Source organism: Festucalex cinctus, chromosome 6 (genome assembly GCF_051991245.1).
Source record: "Festucalex cinctus isolate MCC-2025b chromosome 6, RoL_Fcin_1.0, whole genome shotgun sequence".
Lineage (NCBI taxonomy): Eukaryota > Metazoa > Chordata > Actinopteri > Syngnathiformes > Syngnathidae > Festucalex > Festucalex cinctus.
The window spans coordinates 153,750-179,535 of NC_135416.1; the positions used below are offsets into that span (position 1 = coordinate 153,750).

At 51.5% G+C, this 25,786-nt stretch overlaps 3 protein-coding genes across 5 annotated transcripts; 1 reads left to right on the forward strand and 2 right to left on the reverse strand.

Moving 5' to 3' along the window:
- Nucleotides 1–32: 32 nt before the first annotated feature.
- Nucleotides 33–8,510, reverse strand: aars2 (alanyl-tRNA synthetase 2, mitochondrial (putative)). Its single transcript, XM_077525084.1, has 21 exons — nt 8,169–8,510; nt 7,475–7,663; nt 7,266–7,411; nt 7,013–7,204; nt 6,598–6,882; nt 6,414–6,522; nt 5,629–5,667; nt 5,442–5,559; nt 5,247–5,374; nt 5,040–5,187; nt 4,447–4,616; nt 4,274–4,387; nt 3,668–3,808; nt 3,444–3,581; nt 3,270–3,373; nt 3,089–3,197; nt 2,574–2,699; nt 2,382–2,492; nt 2,215–2,301; nt 1,311–1,424; nt 33–1,236 (listed from the first exon to the last, which is right to left on the reverse strand). Exons 1-21 carry the CDS (start codon nt 8,391–8,393, stop codon nt 1,036–1,038), a joined length of 2,994 nt encoding a protein of 997 aa, XP_077381210.1. The 5' UTR covers nt 8,394–8,510; the 3' UTR covers nt 33–1,035.
- Nucleotides 8,511–9,475: 965 nt separating this feature from the next.
- On the forward strand, nt 9,476–11,928 carry gemin6 (gem (nuclear organelle) associated protein 6). The gene is made up of 2 exons (XM_077525110.1): nt 9,476–9,938; nt 10,750–11,928. Exons 1-2 carry the CDS (start codon nt 9,649–9,651, stop codon nt 11,189–11,191), a joined length of 732 nt encoding a protein of 243 aa, XP_077381236.1. The 5' UTR covers nt 9,476–9,648; the 3' UTR covers nt 11,192–11,928.
- sos1 (son of sevenless homolog 1 (Drosophila)) lies at nt 10,451–25,490 on the reverse strand. Of its 3 annotated transcripts, XR_013284044.1 has the most exons (25): nt 24,745–25,490; nt 23,543–23,668; nt 23,326–23,460; nt 22,292–22,456; nt 21,953–22,162; nt 21,732–21,875; nt 20,734–20,844; nt 19,999–20,097; nt 19,082–19,209; nt 17,683–17,980; nt 17,253–17,619; nt 16,820–16,901; nt 16,630–16,746; nt 16,140–16,243; nt 15,826–16,057; nt 15,074–15,193; nt 14,848–15,010; nt 14,060–14,177; nt 13,810–13,982; nt 13,628–13,744; nt 12,961–13,246; nt 12,794–12,838; nt 12,475–12,599; nt 11,734–12,245; nt 10,451–11,178 (listed from the first exon to the last, which is right to left on the reverse strand). XR_013284044.1 is itself a non-coding variant. In XM_077525071.1 (24 exons), the coding sequence occupies exons 1-24, from the start codon at nt 24,829–24,831 to the stop codon at nt 11,844–11,846; spliced, it is 3,951 nt and encodes a 1,316-aa protein (XP_077381197.1). In that variant the 5' UTR covers nt 24,832–25,490; the 3' UTR covers nt 11,655–11,843. The 3 variants fall into 3 exon arrangements, 2 of the variants coding, with proteins under 2 accessions (XP_077381197.1, XP_077381196.1); XM_077525071.1 differs by lacking the exon at nt 10,451–11,178 and having other exon boundaries at nt 11,655–12,245; nt 23,326–23,457; XM_077525070.1 differs by lacking the exon at nt 10,451–11,178 and having other exon boundaries at nt 11,655–12,245.
- Between the last annotated feature and the right edge of the window lie 296 nt (nt 25,491–25,786).

The following is a 25,786-nucleotide window of genomic DNA, read 5'->3' on the forward strand; positions in this document are numbered from 1 at the left end:
GAAATAAAGAGAAATCGGGATTTTCTTTTGAATTCCTTTCCACGAATAACTTTTATTTACATCTACCCCACATTTATTTGATGTATATATATTACACACGCACACAGCAAGTCCTCGAGTTTAGGCGCACTCGACGGCATTTTGACTTTAGGACGAGTTATGCCCGGACCGCCATTTTGTCTCCTCGTCCGCCATATAGCCCGCAGCAATTCCTCAAGCTGTTAAGCAACTGATTGAAAAGATGGATATGGAGAATTTGCCAGTCTCAATATTACACTTTGTCGGTTACATCTTTTTAGGAAAAACAAAAAACAGTAAGAAAATATTTCAACAGCCAATTATTTCCCATAATACCAAAACAAGCACGTCCAAAATCGTCCCAAAAAGATCTGAAACAGAAGTTAATAAGATTAGCACTGAATATTCAATCCTAAAATGGGAAAAAACAAACAAACTTGAAGATCTTGAATGATATTTATCAATGCAGGGAAGCTTAGAGGGTCAAAATGAACCCAATTATGGTGCAAAAATGGATTGATTTTCTGGGTTGTTTTATACAAAATGATTTGATTTGTGAATCAAAAGTCAACTTTCTGAGTTGTTTGAAACAAAATGACACCATTTGCCACCATCTTTCTGGGTTGCTTTTACAAAAAAAAAAAAAAAACAACAACTTCTCGAAGGTTGGGCCAAGTTGAGCATCGGTCCACTGTTGACCTTTAGTTGGCTTATTTTGGATGATAGTGATAGACCGATATGGCCGATGCCGATACCGATTATTCGTAGTCAAGGAGATTGATAACAGATATTACAAGCCAACATTCATTTGCAGTAAGAGAGAAAATATTAGTGGCAGAATTAGAAAAGAAGAATTTCTTTGAATAGATCAAAGTGTTTTCAGAGTGCGGAATCGGCGCATCAGTTTCATTTGTCATCAGCACGATTGCCATCTTTTGATCTTTTGTCGTCCAATAGGGTCCACCCGGAGGAGGGGCTTCCGCTCGTCACGGTCATCAGCGCTCCGGCCCCGCCCCCTCACTTCCCGCTTGCACCGGGAGTCGCTGGCGACGGCAGACAATTGCGAGCAAAGTCTCGCGCCCACGTCAGCGCGTCCGCCACGTCGCCGCCCCTTCCCGCGCCGCGCGCCACCACCGCCGAGCCGCCGCCGTCGCCGCCCATCCGCCGACACACGGCCGTCGCCCAATCGGAAGCCGGGAGCGCCGCGCCCGCCGGGTCCTGCGGAGCGAGAGCGACGATCGTCAGGTGCCGCTCGCCCGACGACCGACCGACCGACGGACGGACGGTGTTACCTTGGGAACCTGGCAGGCGCACAGGATTTTCCCACAATGCTCGTGGGCAGCCAGCAGCATGACGTGGGCGGAGGGACGCGCCCGACTCACCGCGTTCACCGTCTTCATCAGCACCTGAAGGAACGCGCGCAAAAACGGCAAAAACGGACGGACGCCGATTACACGTTTTCATTTCACTTTTGCAAATTGTTCTCACGATGGTTCTGTTAGTTTTCATTTGTTTGTATTTCATCAATGCTTCGTTTTGGTTTGATCCAGTATTAGTTTTAAAAAATGTGTATTACTTGTGTAAAAAGCAACATTTTTTTGAAAAAACGAAAAGTAAAATGATAAGCAAAATGTCGTTTGTTTGAGTTTCTGGTCATGAATCGAATCATTGAGTCTTTGGGGATAATTTTTTTTTTTTTTTTTAAGTCCATTTATTTGGATCTGAACCAGAATAAGGACATTTCAAAGTGACATCATCTTGCAGCAGCCAATAGAAAAGCACCAAAAGATGACGTCGCCCCCATTTTTATTTATTTTTTAAATATTGCACACAAGTCACACACTTCAAAAAACTAAAATACTCAAACTAAGCATTTATAAAAAGAAAAAAAAACTAAAACTAATCAAAACTAATAGAACCACCCTAAAAACTAACTCCATTTACAAAACAAAATTCAAAATGAAATCAAAAGTATCAAAATAATAATCCCGATTATGGAATGAGGCATTTGTGTGCCAATTTGTTGCATAACAAGAAGAACAATTCAAAAATATACGAGCTTTTTTTTGTTTGAAAGTCGTGACAAAAGTGATTTTTCCTGCTGCCGATTGACTTTGCCGATGAAATCGTTCAATGACGAATTGACTTTGACCTTTTCAGCAAGTAATGAGCAACAAATGACGTTTTCGAACGTACCGCCAACGACGGCGCCTCCACGGCGGCCACCAGCACAACTTCCTGTTGGTGGGCGGCGGCCAGCACCAGCCGAGCCTGGAGCTCCGCCTGCCGAGCATCGAGCGTCCGCTCGGTTACGTTTGGCGGGCGGGAAGTGGAAATTTCCGTTACTCAAAGTCTTCTTTCACCTGCGCGCTTTCCAGCTTCCTGACCGCAGTGTTGCTCCGCCTCTGCATGGCTTTCAGGCGCGCCTGCAGTTCCCCTCGCAGCCACTGGGGGATGGGCGTGTTGTCCACTGCCTGCACGGGCGGACGGACGGACGGACGATGAGCGCGACCGCCGACCGGCGGGCAAAAAACGCAGACGGCGGCGCCACTTACGTCGGAGAGCCCGCCCACTTCTTTGGCCAGGCTCTGGGCGGAGTCCAGACGGGAGGAGGCGGGGCCCGTCATCCTGGCCGCGAGGGAGTCCACTTCCTCCAGCAGCGATTGGCCCGCCTCCCGGGCCTCAAACACAAATTGCGCAACAGGTGAGCGGCAGCCGGCCGACGTAAGCTAGGCTACGCTAGGCTACGCTAGGCTAACTTTTTTTGTTTTTGCAAGACCAAAATCATGTGCAATTGCAAATTTGTTCCAGTAGGTGGCAGTCAGTTCCACTGTGGAATTGTACTTGCAACCATTTGGAAGCCAACAGTCACTCTCGATTATTCTGTCGATTCTTTCATGAATTCATCAGGAAGGAAAAAAACAAACAATTTGCAAGCAATGAGTGTGAAAACTATTTTAACCTGCAATACAAACGCATTTGATTGTATTGATTATTTGGAATATTGATTTATCTGGATTGACACGCGGAGGGCGGAGCCTGGCCCGGCGCGGCGTCCGTCGGTACCGACCCGCGTGGCGTCCGTCCCCGTCACGGCCACGACGCGACTGATCCCTTTGACCGGCTGCCGCTCCGACACCATCACCAGGTCGCCGACGGCGGCCGTCCGCAGCAGGTGGCTGCCGAGCACACGGACAAGGGGGCGGAGTCACAACCCATCGGGCTCGCTGGCCGTCAAAGCTCGCCCTCACGTTCCGCAGCAGAGTTCCACCGAAGCGCCGCCGGCGTCCGGACGCTTGAGAAGTTCCCAGACCGGCGCCGCCACCGACACCACTCGAACCGGGTCGGGATACGCCTGCCAAGACAAGATGGCGGTCGGCGAGCCGCGGGGCTTCAGAGGCGCGGCGGCGCGGCGCGGCGCTGACCTCGTCCGTCGTGCGCACGTCCCGGATGGCGAGGGCGACGCTCAGGGGGACCTCCTGGACGTGCACGGGCTGATCGGCCGCCACCGCCGCGTTGACGCACGCCTCCGCACGCCGAAGCTGATCGGCGCTCGGCGAGGCCTGGCCGGGACGCCGACGTTAGCTGACGTTAGCTGACGTTAGCTGACGTTAGCCGCCGCCGCGCGCGCTTCGCCGGCTGCCCAAACCTGAACGCTGAAGTCCAAGCGGAGGCGGCGAGCGGACACGTGCGACCCTCGCTGGTGGACCGCCGGGCCCAGAACCCGCCGCAGGGCCCAGTTGAGCAGGTGCGTGGCCGTGTGGTTGCGCATGCACGCCACACGGTGCGCCTGCAAACACGGGGGTGAAAATTCATCACGAGTCGACCTGGACATCCGTCCGGATTATGATTATGATTCCTAATCCCAATATCAATCTCGAAATTGATTCTTGACATTTTTGGGAGAAAACTCCTGAGTAAGCCTGCGATTGGCTGGCAACCAGTTGAGGCCGTTAACGGAGCCCGAAGCCGGCTGGGATAGGCTCCAGCACTCCCCGCGACCCTTGTGCAAATGGATGGATTTGTTTATCTGAAAATGTGAGTCCGCATATTTAAGGAAAAAAGTTTGATGTTTGCAAACGAATATTCAGACTTAACGTTCAGTCAATATTTTGTCACGCTCAACATGTGAAGACATTTTTCTTGAATATTTCCATGAAAAATTTCTGTTTATTGGAAAATTGTGCGATATTTTGCCCAGTCCGTTTCTTGAACTTTCTCGATTTCAGCATTCCCGATCTCGATAGACGCTCACCTGGTCCAGATGCAGGTGGACGCCGTCTCCGGTCTTGAGGGCGTCGGCGGCCGTCACCTGGTGGATGACGTAGCCCCCCGCCGCCGTCACGCGCTCCACGCAGAACGGCACTTCCTGTCAAACAGGAAGTCAACGCTGTGCCGCTCGTGGTCGTCGTGGCGCCGGCCGCTCACCTGCAAGTCGTCCCGCACAAAGTACCCGCGGTCGGCGTCCTGCCCGCCCCGCTCGGCGTAGAAGGAGGTCCGGTCCAGGAGGACGCCGCAGCGCCGACCCGCCTCCACTTCCGCCACCGCCGACGTGCCGTCAAACAGGGCCAGCACGCGCGCGGCGCACGGCGGGAACGCTGCGCTTCGTCACATTCGACACGTTTCAAAGCAAAAGTCACATTTTTGCATCGCTCCTCAACTTTCACTTTTTGACACGCCGCTCAAACATGGCTGACATTTTTTTCACATATGAAAAGATTTCTTTTCAATATTTGCTTTTGCATCTCCAACGTTTTATCGATTGAGTTTGAAAAACAAGTGATGATTTTTGGGTTGGACTACAAAATCAAGTATTTGTTCACGTTTCTTTTGATCACTTTGTGCACTTCAAAAAAATATTTGGTCATGGTTGGAATGTTTGCGAGCAATCAATTTTCCAAGAAGTCGCCGACAGTGTTTGGAATGGCGCAGTGGGCGTGTCCCTCCCAAGCCATGGGGGGGAGGGACACGCCCACCTCCCACACACGAGGAAAGCGACAGACACGCACGCACGCACTGACCGTATCGTTGTTGCTGGACGTGATATCGATACTTGGCGCTGTCGTCCGTGTGAGGAACGCCGTCTCGCCGCAGCCGCTCCAAGACCAGCAGGCTCACGGTCGCGTCGCCGTCGGCATCGGCGTGGGCGTCGGCCCGCTCCGACGCCTCCTGGCACCATCGACCACATCACGCTTTGACATCGCTGCAAAAACACGTGTGGTGCGCACCTTGCGTTGCGTCGCCAGCAGCCGTTCCACTTCCTGCCGGTCGACGGCCACGCCCTCCTCGGCCACCATCAGCTCCACCAAGTCCAGAGGGAAGCCCAAGTCCCGATGCAGCGAGCACGCCGCCCACGCTGACGCACGCACGCACGTTAGGGTGGGCCCATTTGGACAGGATTTGGATTGGTGGGCGTCGCTCACCGGGAAAGCGTTGCGTCTCGGCGGCGGCGGCGGCGGCGAGGGTGCGTCGGATGAGCCGGCCGCCCTGCCGCAGATTGGACAGGAACTGATCCTCGTTCTCGTTGATCACGTCCATCACCTGCCGGACGGATGCTCGTCGTCAGACGCTTGCCGGCGCCCGTCGGCGCCCGTCGGCGGACGCTCTCACCCTGTCGGCTTCGCGCCGCACCTCCGGATAGACGTCGCCCTGCCGGCGCAACGACGCTCGTTTGAAGGTGGCCAGTCAACAAGTGAAAATACGTCACGTCACCACACGAGTCATTTTGCAGACCACTTTTTTGCAACTTTGGATTCAAAACAAGCTTTTGTCCTCAAATGACATCGCTGACACAAAATGATTGCGCAATGCTTCCTGGCTCCGCCCATCACGTGAAGCGTTCCAGCCGGTCGGAGATCCAGACACACATTTTAAACGTATGACCTGTCCCAAAGATGTATTTCCATATTTAGGATTTTTATGCAAACGAGTGGTGGAAAAAAAAAAAAAATAGTAATTACAAAAACGGCCAGCAGGTGTCAGTATAAGAGATCAACCATGATGAAAACTAGTTGAATTAATTTTCAATATTGATCAAATGAATATTTACTGCAAAACGGAAACAAGCAAGCTGAGCTGTGATTGGTCAGCTGAATCCTTGTGACGTCATTTTCAGTCGACAGCAAGTTGCAAAACGTCTTTTGAAAGGTGCTCAAATATCACATTTATGATCGGCAAAATATTCATGTTTGACTGGCAAAAATGTCAAAATAAGTCAAGGAGGTCTTTCAAATCTTTGCTAATGGTCAGATGAAAGCTTGTGGAGGAACTCAATTATTATTATTATTATTAATAGCAAGTAAAGTGTCATATTTTGATGGTATTTTTCATCGCTGTCATGTAGAAAAGCACGATTGTTTTTTGAAGAATAGAAAGATTTGGTTGTTTTGGCGTACCAGCAGCTGCGCCACGCACGGCACCAGGCCGGCCAGCGTCCCCGGCGGAGCTCGCAGGACTTGGGAGCAGAAGCGGACGGCCCGTCGCAGGATCCTCCTCAGCACCAGCCTGACGGACGGACGGACGGACGGACACAAATGCAAAGGCGGGCGCCAAAGGCGGCACGAGCGGCGCCGGACTCACTCGGCCCCCGACATGCCGGGATGGACGCCGTCAGCGATGCAGACCGCCAGGGCGCGGGCGTGGTCGGCCACCACGCGGTAGGCGGCGTCCACTCGCGCCTCGGGACCCGTACGACCGCCGTACGCCGGCGCGCCGCTCCTCTGCCGGATGGCGTCCATCAGCGGCACGAAGGCGTCCGTGTCGTAGTTGGATCGCTTCCCTTGCAGGACGCTGAGCAGCCTCTCCAGGCCCAAACCCGTGTCCACGCTCACGCGCGACAGCGGACGCAAGTCGCCGGCGCCGTCCCTCGTCACCAGACAAACGACAAACAACAGGCCACCATCAGGATCACCGATGAAAAAAAGGATATTCAAAGTCTCACACAACCATCACACATTCTTTTCAAATGTCGTCATCTTGCTCTTTTCCGCCATACCTGTTGTACTGCATGAAGACCAGGTTCCAGATCTCCAGCACGTCGGGGCAGCCGGCGTTGACCAGGTGGGCGGCGTCCCGCCCTCCCAGCCGGTCGTAGTGGATCTCGGTGCAGGGTCCGCACGGGCCCGTGTCGCCCATCTCCCAAAAGTTCTCCTTCGGCCCGAACGCCAGCAGCCGGTCCCGAGGAACCCTTGGGAGGGAGGCGTCAAGACGGCGTCCCGGGCGGGGCCACGCAAGGGGGCGGGACCTACCCCAGGTCCGACCAGACGCGGCGCGTCTCCTCGTCCGCTCGCAGTCCGGCCGCGGCGTCGCCGGCGAAGTAGGACACGTAGAGGCGGTCGGGCGCGATCCCGAAACGCTCCGTCAGCAGCGTCCACGCCATCGCGCACGCCTCCTCCTAGACGAGCAAACATTGACGATGCGCTCGCGCCAAAATGCTTCGGACTCGACAATCGAATGCCTTGAAGTAGTCGCCGAAGGACCAGCTGCCCATCATCTCGAAGAAGGTGTGATGATACACGTCCTTGCCCACGTCGTCCAGGTCGTTGTGCTTGCCGCCCGCCCGCACGCACTTCTGGCTGTTGACCACGCGCCGGTACGACGCCATGGGGCTGCGAGGGTCCGCCGTGCCCAACAGGATGGGCTTGAACTCAACAAAACAAAGACAACAACTCACGACGCCATCTTGCCGCTTCCTGGTCATCGTGCGCATGTGCCAAGGTGTGCTTTTGGGAGCCGAAAACAATCTTGATGTGTATCTTTCAACACAATTATTTCATATTTATGGTTTCTACATTGTACTTTTCAGAAACTCTCTAGTACGTACGCTTTATCATGAAACATTTTTTGGGAGATCATTTCTAACATTCAACTTTTGACTCTTTTGACATGTGGTGTTAATCCGCGTGTCATTCGTTCAGTCGTTTTTTCCAAACTAAACAGGAAGTACAAAAACAAAACAAAAAGCAAAATGAAGAAAACGGAGATGGCAATTTGGGACGTTTCATCCACTTTGGATATTTGCACATGACGCAAGTTTGTTCTCGATAATATCGATATTCGGATCGGTTAGTGCGGAAAGTGTCCTTGAGCAAGACACTGCGCGTCTTATTTTGAAAGCCCCGGTTCGCTGTCGGTTCCGCTGGATAACTAACCTGGTTCATTCCGGCGTTGACAAAGAGCAGGCTGGGATCCCCTCTGGGCCGGACCGGGGAGGACGGGACCAGCAGGTGTCCGTGCTCCCGCTCGAAGAAGTCCACGAAAGTCTTCCGAACGCGCGCGGCGCTCACTTCCGGGGGGCACGCGCTCGCCTGGCGGACCGGCGCTCCTACGCTCGTCCGCCGAGCGGAGCCGAAGCCCCGGCGAAGCAGCGCGAGCATCGGCGGCCGAACTAAGGAGAAGAAAAAGCAAGCTCGCAAACTCTCCCGGACGACAATCTGAAGCGCTCGAGTGACAGTCGTGCGGATGTGTCGCCCTTTCTCGTTGCTTTTCAACGGCGCGGACAAAAGCGCCAAAGCGACTCACTGCCGCCTAGCGGCCGGAGGCGCACTGCGCCTCCATTGTTATAACTTGCACGCTTATTGAGCGACTCGAAAACCAAAAAAAACTTGTCTTCATTTCAGGTTATGAACATTTTGTCGCCGTAATGATGAATGACATCGCACCGAAATGAATGAAACGTCACTGGTCGCCCATCTGAAGATTAGAACTGCTGGACTGGACTGGCCGAACCGTTTTCCAGTGAAAAAAAGTTTCTGTAGCTGCAGCACCCCCTGGTGGCGGGTTTCTTCGTGAAACGTTTCAATAAGAGGGATACTTTGGAATGGAATTCACATATGAAGAATTTGGAATTGTAGGTTAACTGTACAAATCAACTAAGTGGCGAAGATAGTCACCTGCCACCAGGGGGCGTCAGTTCAAGACTGGTACCTGGTCCGGCTCCACTTCCAGATGATGGCTCAATGACTATTTCGGTTTGCGTTGAATTTGAGAATGTCATTTTATTCGGAATCCAAGTTTAAATATGTTCAGTTGTAGCGAGCAGTGACGGGAGTCGGAGGCAGAGTGTTGAAGTCCGGAGCCAAAGACGGGCGGTTTATTGATATCAGCTTCTCATCGTTTAACAGCAACAACAACTCACTCTGCGCGAGGCTCACAGACCTACCAACATTGTGTTCTTTTATCCTTTCATCCTTTCATCCCAACAAACTCCCCCTTCGTCCCAACGTTCCGTGGGTGAATTGTGTTCTAATCACTACACAGTAAAGTTTTTTTGGCGGGGGGTGGGATCAAAAATGGTCGCAGCCGAAAGTTTTATGTAGCACGCACAACAGCTGAAAGATTATTTCGCATATGAATGATTATTAGGGTTGTGTTCTTACGTATGTTTGTTTTCGGTACACTTTTCTTTCGTAATAAAAATTCAGGAATATTTGTTTTGTGAAGTGCATCGTCGTATTTTTGCAGAGCGGAACCTTTGGCACAGTTGAAGCCGGAAGTATTAGAAGGATGGACAACAGTTGAAGAATTATTTAGCATCACGTGCATGATTATTTGCTTCATGTGGTGTGTATGTTTGACGGATATTTGGCCTAAGTGACGTTTATTTATTTTAGTTCACATTTGCGAATATTAATGTTGTTCCGTGAGGTTTCAAAGAGCGCGGGGAAGATTGTCGCCGTTGAAACCGGAAGTGGCAGCGGCAGGTCCGCGGCACGTTCACAAGCGCCACAGTTGGTTGTTGTTTTCCGTCTCTGTGGCTTTTTGTTGGCTTGGGGACATTTGCGGGACATGCAGTGCGATTGGCCTCGCTTGGGTCCGCTGCAGTGGGCCACTTACGTCAACAAAGAGCTGCGAGTGACGGCGGGAGAGGAGGCGACAGAGTTGGCGGGCTGGCTGCTCACCGTCGACCCCGTCTCCGCCAGGTACGTCGGCAATCTCGCATGCACGCCAGCACGTGAATTATGCAACTATTTTGTTCAAACATGCTTGACGGGAACATTCCACTGACACGCGCAGCATTTTCCCACGCCAACACGAGCAAACGTTGCGCAAGGGAAACTGTCGTGTTCGGCTCACAAAAACAGCCGCAAGAAACGAAATCCGCCAAGTAGCTAGCTTTGCGTTTTTACATGTATTAGAAATGTTTTAAGGCTCTAAAGATACTCTTTTTCGCATCGAGGCATTTTGCATTTTCTCTTCTCGTTTAAATATTCTCAATGTACAAATCATCAATTTTATAAAATTGCTACATTGCTGGGAAAAAAATGAATGCAAAATTGCACACAAAAAAAAAAATCCGCAATACGAGGCTGCAAAAAGTGAACATCATGAAAAATCAGGCTAAAACAACAAATAACTTGTTGCCCATTCCACCTAAGTGCTAAGAAAGCAACCAAGGTATAAATCATTTCAATCAACAACCTTTTACCTTTTTTTTTTTTGTTTTTTTTTGTTAGGTGTAAAGACACTCTGGTGAATAGCACTTCCTGAACCTCGCTAAAATAAAAGCACATAACGTAAAAATTATGACTCAGAAAATAAACAATGGCGGGAGCAGGGTAGTACTTCCTGGACTGCCGGAAGTTCACCAAAATAAAAGCATATAAAAATAGAAATTACAAAGCATGGAGAGAACAGGATAGCACTTCCTGGACTGCCGGAAGTTCGCTAAAATAAAAGCGCCTAAGTGGTTTTTGGAGTAAGCCTGTCCCTTTTTTTTTTTTGGTCCCCCAGTCTGGTCCTGGTGAGTTTTGCCGCGGACGGCGACGGCGGCAGCGCGCAGGTGGTGATGGGCGAGGCGGTGCGACGGGTGCAGGTGCTCCAGGACGCCGCCGACGCCGACGTGGCCCGACGTCTGCGCTCGCTCTTCCCGCCGCCGCCGCAGGTCGCGCCCGGCGGGGCCGACGCGCGTCAACGCGACGGCGTGCGCCGCTGGCTGGAGAAGAACGGCGTCCCCGTGGAGGAGCGCGGCGAGCGGCTGATGGTGGCCGGCGCGCTGGCCCTGGCGCCGCCGTACGGGCCCGACGACTGCAGCGGCGCCAACGCCGTCGTGCTGGAGCGAGTGCGCAAGATTCTGGAAGGGCGCCGAGCGCCCGACCGTGCCGATTCCTGTCCGCCGTCAAATCCCAAGTCGGACTCGGACCACATTTTTGGGGAAACTGTCTGCTGGGATTGATGCAAAACAAAAACAACAAAAAAACTCACCTGTTTGCCGGACACTCGACAACTGGCGACTTTTTGAAAGTCGAGGTGTGACAATCCGAGACTTTCGAAAACTTTTTTGGAAATTGTTCTGATCCAATTCACTGAAAAGTCATCAACCAAAACTAATTATTTCATTCCTGACTTTAGGAAGGAATCCAAAAAATGTCAAAATCAGATTTTTTTTTTTTTTTTTTTTTTTTAATGCTAAATCAGCTGAAAATCATGTGAGTGGATCGGAACAACTCCAACTTGACATTGGAATTTCTTTTTTCAAAATCTTGTTCTGTTGCCACGGATTGAGTTTCCAAGGCAACACATTTTCTTGTTGGGTATTTGCACCGCTTTGACACCAAATGCCTCAAAGACTTGAACTTTTTTGTTTTTTTTCCCCTTCAAACATTGGCAATAAAAAAAACAAACAAAAAAAGTCTGTGTTCTGACATGGAGACGACAACTTGTATTTATTCCCTTGTGACTTTTGTGAAGTTTGAAGAGAACCGAGTGGAGTCGTACCTCTTTGGTTCTGCCGGTTCCGGTACCTGAAAGGCGTGGCACTCCTCCGGTGCGTGCGGGTCAAACAATCAGCAGTGTCGCATTCGCCCCCCCCCAGCCCATTGGCTGAATCACAGCGCGGGGGGCGTGTCCAGCAGGGGGGCGTGGCTCAGAGAGTCCCTCTTGTAGGTCTTGGGGGGCAGCTTGGGCACGGCGTGGCGAGGCGGCACGGGGGGGCCGTCCGGCGGCGGCGAGGGGAGGGGCATCTTCCTGGAGACGGGGGAGGGGCTGAGGGAGGCGGGCGGCGAGGCGGGGGCGGGGCTCGGCGGGCAGGACGCCGCCGGGAAAAAGGCCTGGGCCGGCGGCTGGCGGCGGGAGCGGCCCTGGGGGGGCGGCAGCAGGTGCAGGGGCGAGCCCAGCGGCTCCCTGGGGGGCAGCAGGGGGGGCCCGTCCGGAGGGGACGACGAGTAGCGGGGGGGGAGGAGCTTGCAGGTGGGCTGGCGGGGCGGCACGGCGGGCGGGCTGTCGGGCGTCTGAGGACAAATCGAAAACAATCGGCGTCATCACCGTCGCGTCGGGCGCTCGTTAACAATCGACGTGGTCATAATCGCATCATCGCTTTCTCATAGCTAATTATCATCATCACTCACCATAAATGATAACAGTAATCGTTCCCAAACAAAAGAAAACTGAGCATTTTGACCAAGGTTATAATATCATCTCCATGATCATGATGATGATGATGATAAGGAGGCGGAGCACCTTGGCCGGCGAGGACTCGGCGGCGGGTGCAGACTCGGGTCTCCTGCGCGGGGGCACGGGCGGCGGCAAGGGGGCGTCGTCGGGCAGGCGGCAGAAGGAGACCATGGACGACACGGACGACGACCCTGGCGGACAAAAAACAAAAAACGGCAACCACGTTAGCGCAAACGCACAAGCGTCCAGATGACAAAAAAGACGAGGATGAGGATGAAGATGAAGATGAAGGTCCGGCGGCATCTGCAAACTCGTGAGCGTTAGCGTGAGAGAGAGAGAGACGAGTGTTGCTATGGAAACGGGGAGGGAGGGGCGTCATACTAACGTGGGCCGTGCGGCAGCCAGACCGGACCGAAGACGCCGTCGCCGGCTGCGGGAGGAACAACAAGAAGCACGTGAGGACATCGGAGCTAAGCTAAGCTAAGCTAAGACGTAAAAGGAAACACTTCCCGGGTCAGAAGTTAGCGCGGCGACCGCCAATCGTGCGCTTACCGGAGTGGGCGGGGCTGCTGGGCGCCTGCGGCGAGTCGAAGACGCTGCCGCCGTCGGTGCAGCTGGAGGCGGCCGAGGCGGGGGGCGGAGTCAGCGGCGTGCAGGGCGAGTTGGGGGCGGAGGCGGCGTTGGCGCCGTTGGGCCCGTCTGCCTCGCTGTCGGGGATGCGGCTGTAACTGATCTTGCGGGGCTCGTTCTGCAGCGGCGTCGGGTGGCACGCCGCGCCGGCGCGCGCCGACGTGGGCCGGATGCCCGGAGACTTCAGCGGGTACGTGTACCGCTTTGCCTAAGAGGTCAATAAAGATCAATCTTTTTTATTATTATTATTATTATTATTGTGGAGATCCATGGCAGAGGGACAAACGTGACAGACTAGTGACAGTTTGTGTTCATCTCATTTGTGTATTGAGCTGCACCGTGGCACAAAATTATGCAACATCCAATATGCACAAATTCATTTTTCTTTCATATTTGTTTTGTGCGTGACTTCCTTTTTTGTACATTTTGAGACCTTTCTGTCAAATATCTGACATTTTCTTATTCCTGACTTTTGTTTGTTTGGCAGTGTTGTGGACATTTGATGGCCATTTTCAAGATTTGTTTTGTGTGAATCTCCACGTCAAGACGACGTTTGAAGTGGGATGCAAAACGTCGGCCAAGTACTCACAAATCGCGCGAGCGCGCGAGCGTTGCGAGGCTCGACGAGGAGCGACTTGTTGAACAAGCGATCGCCAAAGTCGTTCTCGCACAGATCCTCCGTCGGGTTGAGGTTCTCGAAGAACTTCTGCACAGAGCGCCGGCCGGTCAGACGGCACAAACGACGACGGCGAGGTCAGCGAGGTCACCCACCCTGATGTCGCTCTCCACGCGCAGGCAGTACGGCTGGTTCTGGTACTGCTGGATCTCGCCGGTGATCTCCGCCACTTTCCTGCGCTTGCTGAAGTTGATCAGATCTTTGCCGTGGCGCGGCAGGAAGTCCGGATTGCCCTCCTCCGTCTTCAGGATGTTGGTCAGGTAGATGCCTGACGCGAGCACACGCGTGCGGTTAACCGGGACGAAGCCCCGCCCCCGCCCGCCCGCTCGGTCGGTCGGCTCGTACCGAAGAAGGGCACGCAGGGGGGGTTGATGGAGCGCAGTTTGGCCAAATACTTCTTGTAGTGGTCTTCGCTCAGCTTGTGAGCTTCTTCCAGAATCTTACGCTGACGACTCGGAATTTGCTGGATACCAAAAAAAACACACACATAAAAAACGCAACTAAATATTTGAGAGCTTCTGAGTGCACACATGCACACCGTTGCTACGAACAGACGGCTGATCAAGATAGAGACATATCGAGATATATGCTCACTATGACGGTTTTCAGTTCAGTTCGCTATGCAGTGACTTTAAAAAAAATATATATATAATATGTGACGGAGTTCAAATAAATCGGAGAATATTTCAGACAGTACTTAGTAGTCTGCTGGAGCACGATGGCCACCCTGTGACTTCAACGGCTCGCACTGTGCTAGCGTGTATGTGCTAGCGGCTTGCCAAATCTATATACAGATCAGCGCTAGCAGCAACAACAACGCTTGTTTGTGTCAGTCACAAACAAGCGAGCTTGTCTGGAAGGAGCAACAAAACATTTGCTGCTAATAATAATTAAAAAAGATGCAGATTAGATTTTCTGCCTTTTTATCAAATTTCTGGCAATTTTATGGACATCTGGTCATTTACATGTTATGGCCATTTTTTTGTGTGTTTTTTTTTCTGCCTGTTTGGCAATTTTGTAGACATTTTATGGTCATTTTCAGGATTATTTCTGCCTTCTTTTTGCAATTGTTCCTTTGAGCTCCACAGGTTGCCTGCGCTAGCTGGCTGTTAGCATGTTAGCGGCGCGGTCACCTCGAAGGTGTGGTCGAGCCTGTAGACGGGCGAGGAGTCCATGGCGCTGACCACGGCCAGGACGCCGTTGAAGTTGTTGAGCTCCTGGAAGACTTGCAGGATCTCGATGATGCGCGACACCACCGCCACGCGCTCCTCCAGGTTCTCCGTCTCCACGATGCACCTGCGCCCACCGCCGCGTTAGACGGGAGAGAGCGAGTGGGCGGAGCAACGGCCGCCGGCTCACTTTTCAAACCAGAGCGTCACGTTGGTGGTGTGTCGGATCATCCGCAGCAGGTTGGGCGAGTGGATCTCTTTGTCCTCTTTGGTCCACACGCTGCCCACCAGCTCCGACGGCTGCACCGACCTGCAGTCGCCACCGGGGCTCGTTATCGTTGTTGCCCATTTGCATTTCGGGTTTCTCTCTTAAATGGACTTACTTTTCATCCGTTTCTGTAGTGGTTTTTTGTTACTTATTTGCTCTTGCTTGTTTGACTGAAGCAACTTCCTTCACTCCCGACTGTTTGACTGGATTTGGACTGATTTTTGCTATCAAATCATGGAACCTACCAAAAGGAACCTTAAAGTCTTTTTTTTTTTTTGTTTCCATCATGGGAAAAAAAAAAAAAAAGTACATTTCTATCGGTTTCCATTTTGCAGCAATTAGCATTGCGCTTCATCATTATTCACAAATCTGCTTAGAATTGTTGACAAGCTTTTTTTTTCCAACATGGTCCTGGTCGATCTCTTATACTTTGCTGCCACCCGCTGGACGTTTTTGCAATTACTACCCAGCCATTCTCTGCCTTTGGGAGGCTGCATCAAAGCCTTCTGTCTAATCGAGCATTAAAAACAAACAAACATCTAAATACGTTTTTGGGACACTTCAAATATTTCAAATCAAATGAGTTAATATGGTGACGTCGTGGCACTTTTCCTATGGCAATATCGGCGTTATCGTCGACATCCGTCAGGTCTGGCCCCGCCCACTTCCCTCACCTGTAGAGGTCGGACTCGAGCAGGGTGAGCTGTCGCGCGATCTCGATGGGGTGCAGCGTCATGAGGTCAAAGTGCTCCAGCTGTCCCGGCTTGCAGATGTGCCACTCGACGGGGGGCGGAGCGTTCTGGAAGGTGATGCTGTGGCTGGGACCGCCGCACGCCGCGGCCGCCGCCTGCTTCTTGCGCTGGATGATCTTGGTGATCGACTCCACCCACTTCCTCATGGCCTTGCCTAAGAGGATGGAAGGTTGTTTTTTTTGGCCCCGCCCCCCCGACACGACACGACACGCACACAGGCGAGGAGGCGCGCTCACCTCTGACGGAAGCGATGAAGTCCTCCAGTCGTCCCAGCAGACGCGCGTCTCTCTCAAAGTCGTAAAAGTGGTGCTCCACCCAGTGGCGGCACACGTTTAGAACTCTGGCAACATGGAAAACTCAATTCAATTGATATTTTCATGAGTTTTCATGTCCAATTAGTCCCTTTCAAAAGACATTGTGCAACTTGCTGTCGACTGAAAATGACATCACAGGTAACCAATCACAGCTCAGCTTGTGAATGTCACATGACCAAACCTCGAAAACAGGTGAGCTGTGATTGGTTACCTGCATGAGCCCACATATAACATAAAACAGATTTTACGTTTGGACTTTTGGAAGCACACAATTTCGGAGGAATATTAATATCGATTGATTTGAAATGTATTTATTGATTAACTTAGACAAAAAAATGGTGTCCCACTTTATCAAATGAAACACTCGACTGACATGTTGCATGACAAATTTGTTTGTATTTGTTTTAGTTACCTGAGCTGGACGGGCTGCACAAATTCTTTGCGGAATCGTTTGAGCTCCGCGCTGACGAGCTGCTCTCCCGCGTCCGGGTGATCCGCCTCGTCGGGTCTCGGCTCGGGAATCTCAAACCTTCAACACGCGGGCGTGACGATGACATCGTCGCTCTCACGTTAGCGTGCGTGCGTGCGTGCGCATACGCTACCTCTCGATGAGCAGGTCCAGCAGCTCCTGCGGCTTGCAGAAAGATCTGTACGTCGTCAGGAACGTTCGCACAAAATTGGGATCTGCGCGAGAGGAAGAAGAAGGAAACGTGACGCGTCGTGGACCCGCCCCTCATCCGGACCCCCTCGTGACGTGCTTCCGAGTCCAGTTCCGATCCCAATTCTGGTCCGGGTCTGAATTCGGAGGCTAATCCTGCACATTATTCTTGTCATGACCCGAATTTGAGCACTGACCCAAAATCCCGGTCCTAAAATCCGAAATCCACGGGACTGATTCCAATCCTGATCCTAATACTGGTTCTGAGCTTGAATCCTGACCCGATTGTAATCCCGATAAATTCCTGGTCCTCGTCCTGATCCCGCCCGCGGTGCTAGCGCCAAATCCCGATTCGGATCCGGATCCCCGGTACTGACCGGCGTACATGTGGAAGGTGAGCCTCTCGATGAGCTTGAGGACGGTGCCGGCCTTGACGACGGGGATGCCGGCCTCGGAGCGCCCGCCGTCCTCGAAGACCACGTTGCGGTCCGAGTCGGGCTGCGCGAAGCGGTAGAGGTGCGGCGCGGGCAGGCGCAGGCGCTGCTCCTTGTCCTCGCGCAGCACGGCGGCGTCCAGCATGCGCTCCAGCGTGCCGCGGTACTGCAGCGACACCAGCGCCGCCATCCAGCCGTTCTTCTCCTCGGCCGACTTGGCGGCGAACACGACGCTGTTGCCGTCCTTCAGGATCAGCTCAAAGGCGTGGCGGTACTCGCCCTCCTTGTCGTCCTTGTCGTTGATCTGGACCTGACGCGGGCGACTAAATCATGAGTTGAACATTTGGAAGCGCGTGAATGCGAGTTGCGTCACCTTGCGCATGAAGAACTTCTCCTTCAGGCGGTACTCGGCGGGCGAGGCGGCGCCGGGCAGCCTGGGCGCCGGCCCGTGGTTGGACTTGCAGCAGACCATCAGGCCGTCGAAGAGGAAGATGTGGCGCTCGTGCTTGGCGCCCACGCGGGTCAGGGTGCCCTCCATGATGAAGTGGTTGCAGCACTGGCCGATGTCTTTGCCCTCCCAGCCGTCGATGTTCTTCTGGATCTCGTTCATCTTCCCGATGGACGCGTGCTTGCCCTTCATCTGGCGGCTGGACAGGCGGCACGCCGACTCGCTGGAAGGGAGAAAAGGCGCGCTTGCCAAAAGACAAACTTCACAAGAGCGAGTGTGACCATCCATCGGGATACTGTCTGTCCCAAGAGATTCTCCCGATGTCGACACAAGTATCGCGATGTGCATCCGAACGGCTCCGTTCTTGATCACCTATTGAGCAATGACTTGGCGGGCCACTAGGGGGAGCGCCTCAGAAGAGCGGCGCAGAAATGGACGCAAGTTTTCAGGCGAACAAGGCTCAGCTTCGTTTTGGATATTTCTTCTGATATCCATTTATATATTACCATTAGCCGGAGGTTCCCACCAATATTCACAAGCATATTCCGTTCACCTTCATCTGACCGTGAGCGTCAATTTGAAACACCAAAACATGCCGTGTGAAAATCCAGCTGGACTAAAAAAACTAGCCACCAGAGGGAGCACACATGGAAAAGAAATCAACTATCCGACTATTTGAACAGATGCTTTTAATATGGCAACATAACAATGATGATCCCTGGCGGCAGTTTGACTATGTTGATATCACGATATTGCCGCTATGGTTCCATCCCCGGTGCAGATTATCGGCTGCCCCCCATCGTGCAGATGATGATCGTCATCCCGACTCAGGTGATCGTCCGCTTTCAATGAAGAATCCAAAATGACGGAAAGATGACGAGCTCAACAACAAGCGTTGATCACGTGAGCAAAGCGAGGAAGGCGATTGGCCGTGAGCGCCGGCGAGACGACGACGTCGACGCGGGTGCGCGTTGCGAGCGAGTCGGAGCGCCGAGCGCCGAGCGCCGAGCGCGGCTGGCCTAATCGCTTGAGCACATAAACCCCTGAGGAATGAAGACGGCCGTCACGGGACAAAACTTACGAGCGTCGATCATCCGGCCGCTCTCCGTGTTTCGGCCGCCGCCGCTTCTGCTCTCCTCCGAACCTCTTTTGATTTTCTCGCTCTTTTTTCCCCCTTTTCCTGTTCTTGCCGCTAACAGAACAATGAGCGGGAGCGCCCAAACGCGGTCACTTCCTGCCCCCTCCGCCCGCCCCCGGCGGCCGCGTTCGGGTCCGGGGAGCCGGAGGATGGGCGGAGTCCCGCAATGGAACTTTCCATACGGACCTGAGCTTGCGCTTGAGCAGGCTGCGCGAGCAAATCCTCTCCACGCCGCTCTGCAGGTTGAGCAGCGCCGTGATGGCCTGCTTCAGGCACTCCTTGTCCTCCTCGTCCTCGCTCTTCTCCTCCAGTTGCTGCACGCAAACAACATTGCAATCAGCACAACTGAGCTACTAAAGTCAAAATCACAACAACAACAAAAAAAAAAGACTCACTGAAACTCCATTTTGTATTTACAAAACCAAGTCAAAATGTCCTTTCGTTTTCATCTTTGGTCATTAATGAATGCACGAGCTTTTGGAGATGATTGGAAGTACATTTATTTTGATATGAACCACAATTATGACGTCACATGCTCAGTCATCTCGCAGCAGCCAATCAAAAAGCACCTGCAGATGACATCACTCCCATGCTGTTTTGGAAATATTGCGCAAAAGTCATAAACATCTTAAAAAAAAAAAACAAAATAAATCAAACTAATATTGAAACTAACTAAAAATAAGTCAAACTAAGAAAAACTAATAGAACCACCCTGAAAACTAATTAAAATAACTCCATTTGAAAAAACTGAACTAGCCAAAAAGAACTGAAATGAAAAATGCGAAAAGTATAATAAGCGTGTTGTGTTATGACTTATGCAGGCTCAGGCCAAAGCAATTCAAAGTGTTCCTTTGGTGCCACCTTGTGGCATCTGGTGCCAATGAACCACGGTGGTACATTTGTTAATATATAACAAGTTGTGAAGCAGAATAAGAAGAAATGCATATTCTTGATAAGTTTATTTGAACTAAAACTAACAAAATAGCTACAACAAAAATAAATAACATAAAAACAAAACTACAACTAACAGACTCGATTAGACATTTTTTTCATCTTTGTGAACTAATTGAATGCGTTTGAGGATGCTGACGGCGGCGTGTTACCTTGATGGTCTCGAAGAGGTGCAGGCAGTAGTAGACGGGCGTGAGCAGCAGTCCGGGCAACACGTACTGCACCGCCTCCTTGAAGCCTTCGCAGATGGACTGCACAGAGCACAAAAAGAAAAGAAAAATCAATCAAGCTCACGGCCAATCGATCGTCCTTCCGTTCATCCTGTCGGCACGACGCTCCGACCACAAATGCCCGTCCAGCGGAGACGTCGTCATATTCCGCAGGAAATGTCAGTCAATGTCACACACGCTCGCTCTCCGCTTTTACACAAACTAAAAACAACTTGTGGAATTGGCCCGAAAACGCAGACGTCACTCGGTCGCAGCCAATAGCGGCCCGAGCGAGCCAGCGAGCGCTGACCACCACCAACTTTAGGTTTTGCAAAACAAAACCCGTTTCTTGAGCAACAAGTGGGAGGAGATTTCAATGTCAATGTCAAAAACAACAACAAAAAACCTGTCCCATCCTATTCCTGTTCAAAAGTGTTTTTTTCCCTATTTGCTAAACCTGCTGCGGTGATTTGTTGTTTTTTTCCCCGTACGGTCCCGATCCGGTGATTTGAGGTCAAGTTGCCTCCCATCCAGTGGGAATCCTGATGTCAGCCTCCACTTTCCATATCCTTACATGACATCCTGACTACTAACAACGGTGGCTGGTGATGAGGAAGTCAGATATTAGGCTTTGATTTGGTGACGTCATCAGGTCAGAGGCTGGTGGGCGGGGCTTACCTGGAGGTGGAAGGCGGCGCCGGGTTTGGTGACCTGGCTGAGAAAGTGCTGCTGGAAGCCGGAGCGGAGCACGTCCTGAGCGTACGTCTCGTAGGGGTCGAAGGCCAGCTCCTGCGAGCGCGCCACCGTCACGTGACGCGCCGACCAATGCAGAACGCAGACATTTGGCACATGCGCACATTCGGACACATTTTGCTGCAAGATTGCCATTTTGGACTCTTTCTGGAACACCCGAAAACTGCCACAAGATGGAGTCAAAGCGCAGTCTCATTGAAATGTAGTACAAGTAAGGAGTGAGAAGAAAAAGAAGAAAAAAGAGGCCGTCTCTTGGGGTGCTTCTATTTTCTCCAAATAATACACACGCTTGCCTTTACAGTACGGAGGGTCAAAACGGCCAAAATTCATAAGAAATAAATGATTAAAAATGAAAATAAAAAAGGATATAAAAAATGCGATACACATTTGTATCTAATTTTTCACTTGTAGTCATTGATGAATTTATTTAGCCATTTATTTATTGATCCATTGATTTGAAATTTTGGCAGTTTTGCTGGAAACGTCCTTGTTTTCCCGACGAGCTGCTCACTCGAGTGCAACCCACGACACGCTTAGGACCGCCTCCTCATTTGAAGAACATTTCCACTCAGCAGTATGGACCAAAACTGCCAAAATTCAAAATACATGACTCAATCAATCAATCAATATCAAACTAAATAAATAGATGACTACAAATGAAAATAAAAACAGATGGAAAAAATATCATTCCAAAATTCAATACAAATGTATTTATTGATATTTTTTTACACTTGTAATTTTTTGGGATATATTTTTCGTATGATATTTTTTAAATTGGTTTTTATTTTCACTCTTAGTCATTTATTTATTTTGAAAGTTGGCAGTTTTGGTCCTCCATAAGAAGATGGCAATGAGAAAAGCAAGAGGGAACATTTGAGTGCGAAACGGACGCGCGAATGTGCGGCGGCGGCGGCGGCGGCAACCTCGGCCAGGTCCTCGAAGCAGCTGCCCACCAGCGGGTGCGGCCTGCCGTCGTCCGTCATCTCCACGGCGTCCTCCAGCAGGCCCAGCATCTTGGCCGTGGCCTCGTGAACGTCCACCACGCGGCTGAAGATGCCGTCCACCTCCTGACGCACGCACGCACGCACGCGTCAACACGCCATCGCCGAGCGGGCCCGCTGACACGCCTGGCGCGCGTACGTACGTGTTGCGAGAAGAGCATGTCGTTGGCGCCGAAGGGCTCCCTGAAGACCTTGACGAGGAGGTCCAGCTGGCGCAGGAAGTGGCGGCCGTCGGCCATGAAGCTCCGCACCAGCTCGTGGTACGTCTGCTCCTCGCCGGACGACGGCTCCTCGTCCGTCAGCGGGAAGCCGCTCACGTCCTCCTCGTCCTGGTGGAACATGTCCATCAGCACCTGGACGCATCCACACACGCAAATACCATCAGAATTCATTTGAGTCAAAGGGCGAAAGGGAAATCGCAAGGCGGATCAGAAGGAGCTTGCGTGCGATTGGCTGTCGATTGCGGATGATGTCGACCCGACCTTGTCGGCGCACATGGCCACGGCGATGTCCTGCTGCGAGATCTCGTAGTGTCGGATGTTGCGGACGTAGTTCCCCGCCAGCTTGAGGATATCGGCCGAGATGTACTCCAGCACGGCCACCATGTAGACCGACACCTGGTGGTCCACCTTGTAGCCCAGCACCTCCTGCACGCACAAAAAGGAAACGTAAAAGCGCCGGAGGTGCACCTCCCAAAATCCAAGATGGACGCCCGCGCTCCTTTTCACACCTTCTATAAAGGCTACGTCATCGTCGAGGGGTTTTGGGGGATTCATTCATTAAAGGTCACCTCCAACATGGTGGACAAACCGACATGGCGGAAACTGATCCATTTGTGACAAAGTCAAAGATTGCAAACAACTTCCCAATTACGACAAAGACACAATTTGATACGACAGCCCGGATCATCACAACATGAACAAATGAAAAGATTCCAAATAAATCCTCTGACAGGAGCAATCGGCAGTGGCTGAGCTCACCAAACGTGGTCTCTTCAAAATCCTTGCATTCTATTGTCTCACCACTAGATGTCACCCACACCTTGTGACTTGACAGTATGTTGGCCAAAACTGCCAAAATTCTAAATAAATAAACGACTTAAATCAATAAGTAAATGACTAAAAGTGAAAGCAAAAACAAATATATATATATAATTTGAAAATTAGATATAAATGGAACATATATAATATTTGTTTATATCCATTTTTATTTTCACTTTTAATCATTTATTTGGAATTTTGTCAGGTATGTTCGTCCATATCACAGGTGTTGGTTGCTTTTTTTTTTTGTTGAAATTCCACAAAGATGTTCGAGCCACGGACAAGAATTTGCGCCCTAAGAGGCAACTTCTTGTTTTGAATTGCAGTGTTGAGGCGCCGTGGCACAGTTTGCGACGGTGCGGCCGCAAAGAGAGCCGGCGACGGCGAGAAGCGACATCAACAGGCGAGGCGGCGTTAAAAACGTGAAACGGAGCGATGGAGACGACCAGATGAGCTTGGATTACAGGCGAGCTTACCTTGAGCAGCGGGTGTATCTTGTCGACGGGCAGCGCCAGCGGGTTCCTGCGCTTGCGTTTCTCGATGGCGGCCTGCGCGTCGGCGATGGCCCACTTGTCGATGGGGTGCGGGAAACTCTTCTGGACCCGCTCCTGCTTGGAACGCACGCACACGCAGCCCCGCCCCCCACCGGTCATGTGACGTGACGCGACGTGACGCGACGCGCTTGCGTCTCACCTCCACGTCCTGCACGCTTCGAGGCTGCGCCTGACACAACATGCTGAGCAGCAGCAGGATCAGCTCCTCGATGTACTGCAGCGCCTCCTGCTGGGACACCAGGTTAGGGTGCACCTGCTTCAGCACCTGCGCAGGCACCAAACTTGCATTACTTTCCAGTTTTGCTCTTGAATCACCAAATTGTGGGGAAGATGGCGAAACAAAAAAAGGTCTCAATATTGTCAAAAAATAAGCTCATACAAAAAAAAAACAATATTGTGCTTTTCTACATAAGTCACATAAACATTCTACAATCTCTAATAAGACTTCAAATTGAGGCTAAATGCTAATGCAAGCACATATTGAATTCCTCCACAAGCATACTTTCCCCTTCATTTGACCGTTAACGTGGATTTTAAACATAAAAGGGTCAAAAGATGCCTTGTGAAAATTAAATTGCACTAAAAAAAAAAACTAGACACCAGAAGGTACTAGAACTGCACAAATGGAAAACAACCTGACCTTTTTTTTTTTTTTTTTTTTTAAAAAGACGTGCTTCTTTTAATAGTGCGACATGACGACGACGACGATATATCGTGGCAGTTTTAATATCGCGATATCACGATATTGCCGGTCTCGCTACATCCCTAGCAAGAAACAAATCAAAGCGTTTCAAAACCAAGGACATTTGCTGGATTTTTTAGATTTAGTCATAAGATGCAGTTCCAGTTAGTTTTTGGTTATCAAACACCGTTTTCATCTTATTTCAGTACATCAATTCTCATTTCAGTTTTTGTTGTGTAGTTTTGCTGAACTGTAAAGTCATCACCTTGACGCGTGCACATGCGCAATCAATGGGTGTGTTTGGAATCACCGATTGACTCATTCCATACTCATCTTGAGGGGGTGGGGTTACATGAAGAGCCAAACTCCGTTTTGAGTGCATGGTTTATCAGTCATCATCAGAGTCATAAATATAAATGTTATTGATGTTTGTTTTTTGGCGCAATGCATTTGAATTGGCGTCAATTGATCGCAATTGGCCGGCTAGGATAACTTCCAGACTGCAGACTGACGTCATAGAAAGGGACGCGGACTTCCTGTGACGTCATTGCCTCCCATGACGCCACACAAGCCTCGACTGCGCGCGGATGGACCAGTCCGGGACCACAGAACCGGAAGTAGAGCAGAGAGCGGGGCGGGCGCGTGTGCTGGCGCGTTACCTTGACCAGAGATGGAACGAGCAGGCCTCTCCATTTGGCGGCGTTGTCATCGCTCAGGAAGTCGTACTGCTGCTGGGACGCCTGCATGGTGATGAGGAAGATGAAGGATGACGACGATGATGATGACGATGATGATGAGGATGATGAGGAGGAGGAGGATGGGAGCGTGGGGCTGCTTCACATGGACGGCTGCCGAGCGCGAGCGGCGGTACCGGCGGAGCGGGGAGCCTCGGCGCACCCAGCCGAAAGCATCCTCCGCGCCCGCCAAGCCGTGACGCCGCTTGCTAGCCGTTAGCCGGCGGCGGCTAATTGGACGCTCTGACCGTTAGCCGCTCCATGCTAACCGCTTGCCTCGAGACGGGTTCGCCAGCTAGCTTGGCTAGCTCGCTAGCTAGCTAGCTAGCTAGCTAGCTTGCTGGTTTGCTAGGTAGCGGGCGGGCGGGCGGCAGCCATCCGCTCGCTCGCTGCCCGGTTACCTGACTCGGCGGCACCGGGGGAAGGTTCGGAACGAGGAGCGACCGAGGCGGCGGACACTTCCCCGAGGAGAGGATGGGGGCGGGCGCGCACAAGTGTCTTCGTCGGAGCGTCCGCTCGTCCGGTTGTGGTCCTTGGATCCCGTCCGAGCGACCGGCGGTGATGTGGAAGCTCTCGGTTGTCTGCTCCCGTCACCGTTCGTGTGTACGAGTGTGTGTGTGTGTTATCGTGACTGCTTGTAGCTAGTCCACGGCGGAGGAGGTGCGCATGCGCACTACGTCATGACGCCAGGGGCGGTGCTGTGAGCCCGGGAACAGGCTGTCAAAAACGATGCAGTTTTAATAAATACAAAATTACATTATAATTCATTTAGAAAAATAAATTAAACTAATAATAATAAAAGCTGTCAAAAACAAAACAAAAAGGCTTTAAAAAACAATCAGTATTTGTACTACTTATAAACTTTTTGAATGTACGTGAAATTATGTATATACCCCCTGGCATGTGTTTGTTCAACATTATATGCAACGTTCTTTGTATACTTGTACGTTTGAATATGGTAAATCAA

Bases quoted from the DNA above. Each gene is read 5' to 3' on its own strand.
- aars2 (XM_077525084.1), bottom strand. From the start codon at position 8,393: ATGCTCGCGCTGCTTCGCCGGGGCTTCGGCTCCGCTCGGCGGACGAGC. The intron at 5,188-5,246 runs GTGCGCACCACA...CGATGGTGCCAG, and splicing joins TGCTGGCGACGCAACGCAAG to GAGGCGTCGGAGCGGGCCGA. The intron at 4,617-5,039 runs GTCAGTGCGTGC...GACGAAGCGCAG, and splicing joins CGTCCAGCAACAACGATACG to CGTTCCCGCCGTGCGCCGCG.
- gemin6 (XM_077525110.1), top strand. From the start codon at position 9,649: ATGTTGTTCCGTGAGGTTTCAAAGAGCGCGGGGAAGATTGTCGCCGTT. The intron at 9,939-10,749 runs GTACGTCGGCAA...TTGGTCCCCCAG, and splicing joins GTCGACCCCGTCTCCGCCAG to TCTGGTCCTGGTGAGTTTTG.
- sos1 (XM_077525070.1), bottom strand. From the start codon at position 24,831: ATGCAGGCGTCCCAGCAGCAGTACGACTTCCTGAGCGATGACAACGCC. The intron at 22,457-23,325 runs GTAAGCTCGCCT...TTGTGCGTGCAG, and splicing joins AGATACACCCGCTGCTCAAG to GAGGTGCTGGGCTACAAGGT. The intron at 12,839-12,960 runs GTAAGCGCACGA...TTCCTCCCGCAG, and splicing joins CAGCAGCCCCGCCCACTCCG to CCGGCGACGGCGTCTTCGGT.